This window comes from Camelus bactrianus, chromosome 6 (assembly GCF_048773025.1).
Source record: "Camelus bactrianus isolate YW-2024 breed Bactrian camel chromosome 6, ASM4877302v1, whole genome shotgun sequence".
NCBI lineage: Eukaryota > Metazoa > Chordata > Mammalia > Artiodactyla > Camelidae > Camelus > Camelus bactrianus.
In genome coordinates this window covers 42,778,577-42,791,071 of record NC_133544.1, presented here as the reverse complement: position 1 = coordinate 42,791,071, position 12,495 = coordinate 42,778,577, and the positions used below count along the sequence as shown (strand labels likewise).

Here is a 12,495-nt window from a genome sequence, read left to right as displayed (position 1 = left end):
AGGATTCTCAGCCATTCATATTCTATTAGTCACAACAAAGAGGAATGAGGTTAGTGCTTTTTTTTTTTTAAGAATACATGATACAAAGCTATGTTTCAGGTCACAGCTAATATCCAGATGATTATTATTAATTTTTAATGTATAGGTCACTAGAGAAAGACAAATAGTTCCTTAAAATTTCTTATCATGTTTCATCCCAAGCAGTGATCCTGTCTGCTGAAGAGATTTGCTGAGTGAAAGCAGTTTAGCAAGAAAGAGCAATGGAAAACAGAATGCCAACTGAATGTGGGGGTGGTGACCCCGGGCAGATCAGTAATTCTGGGATGGGGATGGCGTTTATAATAGAAATGTGTCAAGACACACTTTCGCTTGACTGTGTCAATGGCCTTTGTTCTCCTCTTGCCTTTACCTGGACTGCTTTCCCTTCCCACCTGGGCTGGCTGGATTCTGAGATTAGGTCCTCTGCTTGAAAGAAGCAATCAAGAATAATCAAAGCAAAGGCTGGCTGGGGACCACACTTATTATCTACTGACTCTTGGGTTTGAGGCAAAAAAAGAATATTTTAGTAGCGTACTCCTTTTTGGCTTACTACACATTCATATTATTTGTTCACTAGCAGACATCACATTAGAACTAAGCAGCTGGGAAACACAGGGCTGGGAGGAGAGCTGACTGTAAGAAAAAGAATAATTTAAAGAAAATTCTTGTCTTACATTATTGATTGATTTTTGCACTTCGGAGGGTAGAAGTTCTTGACTGATTCCAACATGTATAGCACACTAAAGATTTCTATGGATGTGGTAGAATATTTTGGAAATGTAAGGCACAGGCGTTGAGATGTTATTTTTGGAATTCAAAGAGGAAAAGCAAGCTGACAGGAGTTCTTTATGACAATGTACACTAATCCAGCTTCCTTTGTGCCCTGGTAGAATTCTTGGTTATCTGCCTGTCTGGTAGTGAACAGCTTCATAACTGAAGGACCCTTGGATACTGGCTCAACATGATGGTTGTGTTTCAGAGCACAGTAGGGTAAGATATGCCACCAAGAGCTGCACAAGCAGTGTCAATTACAAACCAGCTGTAAAATAATTCGCTTTTGTTGGGAAGACTTTAAAAGAGATGAAGAAATGAATGAAGGGGGCTGAGTTTCCTTAAATGATCTAATAAGCATCCAAAGTCACAATTACGTCCCACTGGTACATAATTTACAGCCAAAGGTGGTATTTTAATCTTTCTTAAGTGTGGCGTTAATTGTAGTTGAGAAGCGAGAAACAAATCTGTTTTGAAAAGCTCCTTTTAAAAGAAGAAAGGGAACAGCCTCCTTCCACCCCAGGACAGTTGTACACTCTGTCACCAAGTCCTCTACCCCAATTCAGAATAATACCATGGCATTATTTATAAGGAACTATCATCAGAAGAATCGAACATTCCTATATTTCAAACAGGCAAAAAAGATTCCAAAGACTAAACTGCTCCCCAGAGTATCAACTCCAAAGACCATTCACCAGAAGTAAAAATAGGGTTTGGATCCAACCCAGTCCTCTGAAAAGATGCAGGGAATTCCCTGGGATATCATACATGTTGTCAAAATTAAAAGGAACAAAATCTCTCTTTTCTGGGCCTGAAAGCTATCATTATGCCTCTCACTTTGAATTCTGTAAAATCTACCCAAATTTGTTCAGGTATGATTTACCTACCATGAGGAATTTGTCCTGGAAATGCATATTCTTCTAACTAAATACTTTTGGGGGTGGCGCTGATGCTCCGAGTGAGGAAAGGTGAAGCAGAGGCATAGGGGGAAGTATCTCCAGGGGACCGTATACTTTCCCTTCTGTGAGCCTTTATCAACTATCCCCTATCAGCACAGAATTTTCAGTATCACAGGTGACCTCCAAGACCCATTAAAACTCTTGCAGGAAGCAGGAGGTGGCTTTGCCTGTTCATAGCATTTTCTGAAATAAAGCTTTTAGCAGTAATTCTGAAGAGAGAAGCCACAGAAGAAAACCAGGGGGTATTAACTGTAAAGAACTTAAGAGGTCATCTACTCTAAGTCTATAGTCTTAGAGACAACTCTTCACCAAAAACAAAAACAAAAACAAAACCATAAAAAACAAAACCCCCAAAGTCCAGAGAGATTAAAGGACACATCTGAGTCACACTACCAGCTGTGATGGGACAGGACAGGGGCCCAGGCAGGATCATTTCCTGGTGATTAAAATTGGGGTGTGTGTGTGTGTGACAAGGCCAATGCTGCTCTTTTGCCCCTTGGAAATGTGTAAAAGATAAGGTTTATGATCCGGGCCATGGGGCCGCTTCCGGTGGTCTCAGGGGGACCAAGGTTTGTATAGTATCATTCTCCAAATCCTGCACTGTATTGAGGATGAATCTTTCTCGTCTACATAGAGTATTTCCATGGACTGTGATGACTGGGCAAACACACATCACCCTCCCCTTTGGGATTCTGGCCACACGGGAAGGGCAGGCTGAGGTCAGATGAGATTACATCTTCTCTGGTGGTGGAGGGTTGGGGGGACACTGATGGTGTCTCAGTACATTAAAGTTTAAGAGAGCAGTACTTATCCTGGCCCCAAGTCACCATAAAATGTCTGCAAAGAGATTTTGAACAGATGTATCTGGGGTCGTTCTGGGCCTGTATTCTGCCTGCATCTCTGAATATTCTCTGGGTTATTTCCTTTGATGTGTGGGAGGAGGAGCTATCACACTGGAAAGGGTACTGTGATGCTGAGAGTCTAATGGGAGAGAAAAAGGCATTTTTAATCTTTATGAATAACACCTTCTACGTCCCTTTTTAGAAAGCAATCTCTAAGATGTAATTTCAAGAATCCCAACCCTTTTGCTATCATTAGATAAAACCATCCTGGAAAGCGCTGGGGAGATGGCTCCTGTGGACATTCAAGTAAAAGGATGCTTGAGAGCACTCTTTTTCCACTGCTCTGGGCAGCTGTGTGCAGAGAGCGCTGGAATTTTCAGCCTCATCTGCAGCCTGGTTCTCTCATTATCACTGATTGCCTCCTCCCCACTTTTCCTCATGCTTGAGATCTGGAGGGCTGAGAGAATCTATGAGTAAACAGCTCAGGGGTTTCAACCTGAGCAGCGCTTCTCATCCCAGAGCTACTTGGTGGGGTCTTTCAAGGACCTTGAAGATGTGGCTCTGACATTCCTTTTCCTTCCCAGGCAGTGAGACAGCCAAGAGCATCCACTGGTATCCAGTGGAGGGAAGCCACCCCGGAGGGCGGGGGGGACCTGAAGGAAACGGAGAGATATGCAAAAAGGACAGGAAGGACCCAAGGAGGTGCTTGGGTACTGTGCTGGAGACCAGAGCCAGCTCCACATCTCCCTCTTAAAGCAGGCACACTATTCTTTTGAACAAAACTCTTACATGACTCTTTGAAAGTATTAAAATCCTATTTCTGCCTGGGGTTTCCGGATGAACACATGAGGCAGCTACACAACACTGCTTCCACAAACTGCTGTCAGACATCCAGCAAACAGACTTAGGATAGTTTTCCCTCTTTCCTTCCTTTTTGGTTGAGTGCACACAGCACTCTTTTATGTCAGCATCATAGTGCACTGCGCCGGGCACTGGAGCTGAAAGGCCCAGGTCTGACATGTCATTTAACCTCCCTGAGGCTCAGTTTTCCCATATGCAGAGCGGGATAATGATGATGATGATGATGATACTTTCCTCTTAGAGTGTGACAGGTAGCATAATGGCCTGCCAAAAACAATGCTCCGTGTCATAAGCCCCGGAATCTGTGAATATGTCACCTAACATGGCAAAAGGGACTCTGCAGGGATGATTAAGTGAAGGATCTTGAGATGGGGAGATTATCCTGGACTATCCAGATGGACCCAAGATAGTCAATCACAAGGACTCTTGTGAAAGGGAAGCAGGAGAGTCAGAGTCAGAAAAAGGCTGGAAGATCTCACGCTGCTGATTCTGAAGATGGAAGAAGGGGCTGTGAGCCAAGGAACGCAGGTGGTTTCCAGAAGCTGGAAAAAGAAACAGAACAGATTCTCCCCTGGAACTGCCTCCAAGATATGCAGCCCAGCTACTCCTTGCTTTTAGCCCAGGGAAACCCATTTAGGATTCTGACCTCTAGAACTGTGATAAGGTGCTAAGTTAGTGTTGTTTTAAGCTGCTAAACTTGTGGTAATTTGTTAAAGGAGCAATGGGAAACTAATACACAGGGTGAATCTAGAATGTCGCAGCAACAGGACAGGGGAGCAGTTTAGACATCAGCAATGGGGACAGAGGCAGAAAGTCTACACAGTGGGCTTAGGGCAAGCAGAAAAGAATCTTTATTTTTTCCTTAGGACCTTGCAGTGAATGGGTAGTTTTAATACAATTCTACTGGATTTCAGTGTCCTACAAATATTTGCTGTCATTTTCCATGGAAGTTTTTAGTGGACAGTGAAGAAAGTTCTTAGAAGCTGGACACAATATGTAGTAGGGTTTATTATCATAGACTTGGGAGGCACTTATTTCATGTTTGATTCCATAAAGCCGTCTGACATGGACCTAATATCCCATTACTAAGGGCTCCAGACAATAAACTGACTTTTAAATGTATTAGGTGGAAATCTTTTTAAAATTCATTATATACTTTCTGACTTTCTTAATCTGAGCATATGCCACAGAATGCTCTCTTTAGATTTCTTTTTTTTTTTTCGGTTTGTTCACAGTTTCTCCAGTTACCTTCCATGCTCAAGGCTGCCAACAGCCTCCATTCACTTCTATGCCAAATTCTTCTCTCTTCTAATATGACACGTCTAGTCTGCTGTGTTCTTCGCAGATGGGTCACTGAGCTCCGTGTAAGGGAGGAAGAGAGAGCTGAGTGGCACCAAGGGCCCTGCTGTGAGGACAGCACGGGAGCGTCTAGGCCTGAACTCCTCCCCCGCAGTCACAAGTCGCTGTCGCTTACTTCTTGACTGTAAGAGGACTACCTGGATCGTGGGGTGGTTACCTTAACGCTGGAGAGGTGAGGTGGTACCATGGTTTTGAGGCACTGAGCCAGGTGCCATGAAGGTCAAGGAAGAGAAAGAGTAAAGCCTGTAAACTCTAGGGCAGGGCCATGCTGTACGCATCACAAAATCAACTCAATGGATGTTTCTGAATGAATGAGGTTTCCTTTCAAAAGTCAGCTCAAGGCACATTTTGATGTTTTTGCCTTTTGTATAGTTATTCCCTCTTTCTGGATTTTTCTCTCTCCTTCTCTCTCCTATTCTTTCACCCCTGAGAAGTCTTCCCTCCCCTTTAGATCCTGTTCATTTTCCCTGCAGTGTGTTGTAATTATCTCATGTAGCTATGAGACGTAAGAATCAGAATATTATTTCTATGAAACAATGAATTAAAAATCCCCCTTTTAGAAACATTATTTTTTTCTTTTAGAAGAGGCTGCTTGTTAGTTAAAGTTAAACTCTGAATAGTAGGATTAAGGTAATACTAAAAAAAAGGGAAGGCTCATACATTTCTGGTGTAAAATATGTCTGGAAAGCAATTTGCAAACATAGATCAAGGGCCTTAAAAATGTTCATACGCTTCAGTAATTCTACTTCTAAGCATGTGTCCAAGGAAAATAATCTTTTTACGCAAAGATCTGTATTTAAGAGTACTTTTTGCACAGAAGGTGCAACGCTCTGTGTTCTAATTCCCCTGAAGGATGAGTGAGCCGCAGCTCCACCCCTGCGGAGGAGGCTGCGTGAAGCAGTTCCTTGGCTCCCAGAGCTGAGGGCAGTCAGAGAAAGACCTGTTTTCAGCCAGGTAATAGTCTCAGTGAATTATCCAAGCACCAGGAATATTATCTTTACTCTATCTTACTGTTCTCTCCAGACTTGAGAAAAAGAAAAAAAAAAATACACAGTCTGGTTAGATAGGGAGAAGGAAAATAGGGGAAAATAAACAGAAAGTTTTCCTGTCTTATTCTCACCCATGTCTTTTTTTTTTTTTTTTTTTTTTCAGGAAAACAGTCTTCTAGACACAGAATGAGCCCCAGACCTCTATGCATTAAGTAAGTCTTGTTACATAATGTTTTTTAACAAATATCCTTTTGCAGATGGTTTCAGACACTGTAACACAGCCATCACGGCTATTAAATGAATTACTTTAAAGATGCATACAACCAGGTTGTGGGCCTTATCTGAACATTTCATTAAAATTCTTCAGTGCTTACATTTATGTTTCTTCTTAAGTCGGGGTAATTTGGTTTTGATCTGCAACCGTCCTTATTCGCATGGCTGTCTCGGGTACATCCCCAAGAACTTTGATTTCAGGGAACCAGCCAAACTTGAACTCACATAATAATGCGTTTTTCTTTCCTTTTCTCTTTTGGTAACACATTCTTTATAATTTCCATTGCATTGAATTAGTATATTCATTGTTTTCCTGACTGGTTCCCTTATACAAATTACATCTTCATTATGGTCTCCTTTCCTTTTCTCACAGCATTTATCATAATTTGTGAAGATGTTATATTTGTGTGTCTATTTCTTTCAGGCCTGTCTCTGTTCTTAGACTGTAAGCACCACAACAGCTGGGTGACCTCTGCTCAACACTCTATACCCACCGCACAGCACACAGCAGGCACTTACCAAACACTCCCAGGTAAACAGACAAATAAACAAATTTGTTTTCAGAAAAAACAGTCAGAATTCACAACAATGTGGACTTTTGCTCTCTCCTGCATGATGTTACTTTTAGGTCAGCAGAAGGTTTTGTGATAGTCCAAAGAGTACAAGTGGTAAGTGATTTAAGCCTTGGGCTAAAAGCATGTAAATACACGTTAGACTTGCTATCACATACAAAATCATACCCTTCTGTGATACAGGCTTTTGATATTGCAACGTGGAAACGGGTTAACTCTTGCTAAAAGAACATAAAATATTTTGTTAAAGTAGAAAGCCAAAACAAAGCATTCCATCACCCTCCCCCTACAGCAGCAAAGAAAAAAATCTCCAAAGCAAAACTTTCCAGGAATGGTAGGAAATAAGATGAATAAAGTATAAGTTCCATTAATGTACCAAAATTCTGTTAATGCCATTTGTCTCACTGATTTCTAAAAAAACAAAAAAAGAGGTATAGTTCTTTAGTTCTTATAAGCTTTCTCTATTGTTACAGATTCATGAAATCTTTTTGTTCTAATAAGCTATTTATTATATTTTTTCTTGCTGTCTAAATCTTGTCTCACTGTTGGAATGAATTAGAATAAGGGAGAAACAAATAGAACAAACCAAAGTTATGGAGAAAGTATGTGTGTGAACTTTATTTCATCACGAGAAAATCACTTCTGTGCAGTAACAGAGAATACTGATATCTACACGATGATAGGGTTTTCTTTGTATTTAGATACATACCTTATATTTGTACACAATATATAAAATTCATGGAGGAAATTAATTTCTACAGTACAGTCTCTTTGTTGGAAGAGGACTTGTTCCATTAGTTTCTTTTAGAAAATGACCCCCAGTTCTGTGACTGTGGTACCAAGGATCGTAGTTCCAATCCTGTAATTTATTAGACACCATACTCTTATGAACATTAATCGAAACTTAGAAACTACATCCTCCTGCAGGATGAAAAGAGAGACATCAGTGCTCAGGCCGCTATGCTAACAACTGATTTTAGCAGAATAGTATGAGTTCCATGATGCATTATGAATAGAAATAGTTTTCCCGTAGGTCTGGTGACACAGAGTAAATAACAACATTGCTGCAAATTGTCTCCCTGCTCTGACGGCATGCACTTCACTCTTCAATCAAACCGCCTTGTACACACACGGGAAGTGAGGCCATCACCGTCCAGGGCCTTCTGCATTGCGTCCAGAACTCTAGCATCTAGTGTGGGGCTCTGGGAAGACAGGCAACTGCTCTTAAGCTAAGTCTCCTCCCAGAGAGAAGGTGCTAAAATAGATTGTTCCAGGGGAGGCTCAGCTCCCACATCCCGATAACACAGATGGGGAGAGGTCGTGTGGGCATCTCCCCTTCGCCAGACCTTTCTCTTTGAATGGCATCGCTCACAGACTTACGACTGCTCCCCAGGCGTGGTTCTCACGGCTAGGGGCCTTTGAACCTTGCTATGGGATTTGAAGTTGTGCTTGTTTTTAACCATGTGAATCGTTTTTGGGGTGACTGGCACATGCTGAGGTTCGTGGGAGGTGGGAAAAAACACCACCACAGTTCTTTTAGCTAACATTTTGAATGTGAACAAAATCAACATAATTAGTTCTGCAGAGGGACGTTAGGGAGAATGTCGGCAGGGTGGGGGTGGCTGCTAGGATTAAAATGACACTCAGGTCTGAAAATGCTTTGGCACCGACCACCAATACCTCTTTATAAGTTTAATTTCATGTTTTGCAATTGCTTTTAGAAAGAAAATGTTAAGAGTCTCAGAGGTTATACCTGGCCATCAAATCCAAGCCCCTCTTCTGAGATGGACAGCTTGCCTTTGATGGCCAAAATCTGTATGGTATAGCCAAGAAGCAAAAGCTCTCTAGAGATGGACCTTGTGTGAAGGGCCCAGGCAGCCTAGCTAAGCCTAGAGGGACAGGCAAAGGTGGAAATGGTGAGGTAATGTTGAGGCGCTGGTCTCTTCCTGTCTAGTGCCCACAGGAAGCCAGTCCCCGCATGTGAAATGGAAGCGGTGCTCACTGGTTAAGCCAGGAGTGGCTGCCGACAGGCCCTCTCGGAACAGCTCCTGCACCCCACACCCCTCGGAAACACATCCAGTCAGATAAATCCACAGCTGGCAAGGACCGGGGCCCCGCTCTCAGACACAAGCAAACCCTACAAAGCAATTTAGCATCCTCTGGGCCAAACTGGCCAGTGATGTGCATCGTGGAGAAGGGGAGCCTGCCCTAGAGCCCAGACACATTCGCCCCACACACTGCGGCACATTCAGGCCTTCACTTCTCAGCTTCTTCCGCTGTAGCTTACTTAGAGCATTACTGAAGGAAGCCGCCGGCCCAGGCCATTGGAACAGCCGCTGTGGACTCTTTGGTTTGATCACATCCACATACCATGGGCTCTCTAAAGGCAGGAGAGAAACCGTGGCTCTGTGCCAGAATGCAGAGCAAGTCATGGAAACACTTGAGAATGTGGGCAGTGGTGGGGTTACCTCCGGGCTGGCCGGCCATTCTAGATGCCTCGCAGTTCTCGCTCTGAGGGATACTGCTGAAGGGCCTTACCCTCGGACGTCTGCAGGACCAGGGTCTTGCTGTACTGGCTGACTCCTGTTTTGTTGAAGGCCTTGACGCGAGCATTGTATGTGCTGTTGAAATGAAGACCATCCACGGTGCACATTGTCTCTTTTCCCACATACACTTCCTGAGGGTCAAAAAATAACAGGCCACCCTTTAACTCCAACCCTTGTTTGAGGTTGTTAAGGAGGCAGTGTTGCAGGTGGATGGAGCAGGTGCTTCTGTGTCTGCCTGATGTGGACTCATCTGGGAGATACTATGCCTTTGAATTGACCGCTTTCAGCCTCAGTTTCCTTCTCTGTAAAATGGGGGCAAAAACACCTACCTTATGAAGTTGATGGGAGGATTATATAAGGTCATCTGTGCAAATTGACTAGCATAGTGCCCTGTGTTTAGCGTGGGCCTGGCAGCTTCCTGAATGATTGTTATTAACAGGGCTTTGAATATTAAAATTGGGTGCTTATAGTTAGCATTAAGCTGGCATTTACTCAGTATATTATACCTACTAAGCTCTTTAACTCAGTATGATTTCTAAAAAAAATGGATTTGAGGATGCTCTCTATGCTGTGTTTATAACCCACTGATAACTTGAGGAACTGTCACAAGATAAGACTCAAAGCAATAGGAGTTTTGAAGTTTAGGAAGGGGAATCATGAGCTTTCAGATCTCATCACAGTACAGACGGAAGAGGGAGGAAACAGGGGAGGGAGGAAGAATGACATTTCAGAAGCTTAAAATACATCCTAGCATAATACATCTTTAGCGCAGGTTAGGCATTGGCCTCCCTCTTTAGCTGTACACTTTGTAACATTATGCTGATGTAATGAGTAAAAATAATTTGTATCCAAAGCACGGCCATAAAATGACAACTCTCCAGTGGGATACTAGGAAGACTGGGGCCTGGGACTGAGGCACTAAGAATTTTATGTGAATTACCTAAGTCACTCCTAACAACAGTGCCTGAGGTGCATGCTAATATCACCTCCCTATCTATAAAGGAGCCGCTGAAGTCTCAGATAGGTGAGAAGTGAGCACAGCCCCACGGCTAAGTGGTGGAGTTGGGATCTGAATGCAGGCAGTCTGACTCCAGAGCTTTTGCAGGATTGGACGTATTTTCTCTCAGAGGGCGGGGCAGTTCCTATGCAGGGGCTCCTTGGTCCATCTTTGATGGCACAAGGAGAAGGCAAGCCTCAGCTGAAGGGCAGGCAGGCCCTGCCCGGATGGGTCTGAGACGCCAGGGTGGGTCCTCTGAGCTCCGCACAGTTTTGGTTAACAAGGAGTAGGCGCTCCACTTACCCGGAACTGACCACCATTGCCGTCGTCCAGCTCCAGAATGTAGCCTTCCGCCGGCACCGCGGACAGAGGTGGCTGTTTCCAAGACAGCGTAGCGCTGTTGTTGTGGGTGCAACACTCCTCCAGCTGCAGGATGGGGGTCGCTGGGACTGGAGAGGAAGCTAAACAGAAATTAGTGTAACCCTGGCTTCTGTCGAGTTGCCAACATTTCAGTATCTAGGAATGATAAACATCTCCTTATAAACAAGTGACTAGGCTAAGTAGCTAGCTGGGGGTACGTGGGTAGGGACCTGAACACTATCCTCTCAGTCTCCAGGAGTGGGACTGATTTCTGGTCTACTGTAGTGCTTTTCCAAGCTCATGGTGTAACAGGGAAGAACAAATCTGACTCCATATTAGATCTGTTCCTTTAGCTCTAACCCTGTGCTCTGTTTCCTGGGCTTTGTCATGATGGTTCTAAACCTTTTGTAAAAGAATGTTGCCCATAGCCCAAAATATACAAGATAGCCCATTCTCAAGGCTCTGACCTTTAAGGGTATACCGCTTTTCCATTCATATAGAGATAAAAAGTTGCAGAACAGAGAATAACATTTGTCTTGTTGTTGGAGGTTTACAGGAACATGGTGACCTGACCTACGTGGACAGCTGAAAGAACAAAGGATTCCAACACCTAGAAAGTTTGCAACAACGAATCACCCCCTCCCCTTTTTTTTAGTATAAAAGGAGTGTGAACTCTGACTTGGGGAAGGTGGTTCTCTAGGACATTAGCCCCCATCTTCTCGACCTGCTGTCTTTCCAAATAAAGTTGTTATTCCTTGCCCCAGCATCTTGTCTCCCAATTTACTGGCCTGTCAAGTTTGGACTTGGTGATAATGGTGCACTTCCTTCCTCCTTAATCAGAGTAGAGACAACTGCTCTGTTCTCACCCCCATGAGCACTGAAGGTATCACCCCTATGGGAAACGTTTTACACAGGGGATGGATTTCCTGTCCAGCCCACTAAAGCCTATTTTACCCATAACGTGGCTGATAGATAAATTTCTCATAAAATTTATTCTGAGCCTTAAACCTCACTTTATAAACCGAGGACCGCCTATGCTGAGAAATAGCTCTGAAACCACTATATTTCTAAGGTTCTATCATTTTTTTTTAAATTAATGATTCTACTTAAGGTTTTGTGCACATAAGTAGCTATAGCTGCGTACAATTTCAATTTCCAAAAATTTGGTACCAAGGGCTACAGTGATTTCTCAGTTTTGAAATATCTGAGGAATTTGACAGCATTCTTTCAAGGTAGCTATACCTTGAAAATGGTACTAGTTCGAGACTATTCTTTCTGTAGGTGTAGAACAGTCAAGTGTGAGCCTAGAGAGTAGTTTAAGAACAGATGGGGCCTGGCAGAGAGGGTCAGAGTGTCCTTGTGACCTTGTGAGAATCTGTCACTGTGTTACCGGACACGATACCCCCTCTCCCCGTTCTGTATTACTTAAAACTGCAGATTAGTTGAGCTTTTAGACATACAGACATAGAAATGTTAGGTAATGAATAATCCTAGTTCCTAATATATGAACTCAATATAGGTATCTGGGAACAATGTTTTTACCAACTGCTTAATTTTTTTTTTAAGCATCAAAACATTCATTTATTTTTTGTGGCACTTTAACAACAGGAGAGAACAGTTTGGACCATGTCCAGGGACATTCAGAGGAACAAATGTTAATTGCAGAACACCTGGTATGCTGGGCCAAAATTGGACTCTGAGTGTCATGCACTGAATTAAATCTGCTCCTTGCCAGTCACCCCGAGTAAGAAGACGGTTAATTTAGCAGGAGTTTAGGAAACAGGTTCTATGGTAGATAACCTAGAAAACAAAAGCAGGGACTAAAACATAAGAGATGTGAGGATGAAGTAGGCCTATTATCTTACACTTAAGAAGGCTGATACATGACAAGAAAACCATCCCTGAGTTACTAGATCAAGCAGAATTA

General features: G+C 43.1%; 1 protein-coding gene across 10 annotated transcripts in view; it reads right to left on the bottom strand.

Moving 5' to 3' along the window:
• TRIM9 (tripartite motif containing 9) overlaps positions 1-12,495 on the bottom strand; it is a 104,673-nt gene that overhangs the window by 13,824 nt on the left and 78,354 nt on the right. For 6 of the 10 annotated variants that reach the window (XM_045504296.2, XM_045504295.2, XM_010966979.3 and 3 more), the window contains exons 6-7: positions 10,512-10,669; positions 9,204-9,342 (exon numbers count right to left, since the gene is read on the bottom strand). In XM_045504296.2, coding sequence (XP_045360252.2) covers positions 9,204-9,342; positions 10,512-10,669 — 297 coding nt within the window. Of the gene's footprint in view, positions 1-574; positions 589-9,187; positions 9,343-10,511; positions 10,670-12,495 lie in introns of all 10 variants that reach the window. The other 4 variants (XM_045504297.2, XM_010966977.3, XM_045504293.2 and 1 more) reach the window with 2 other exon arrangements.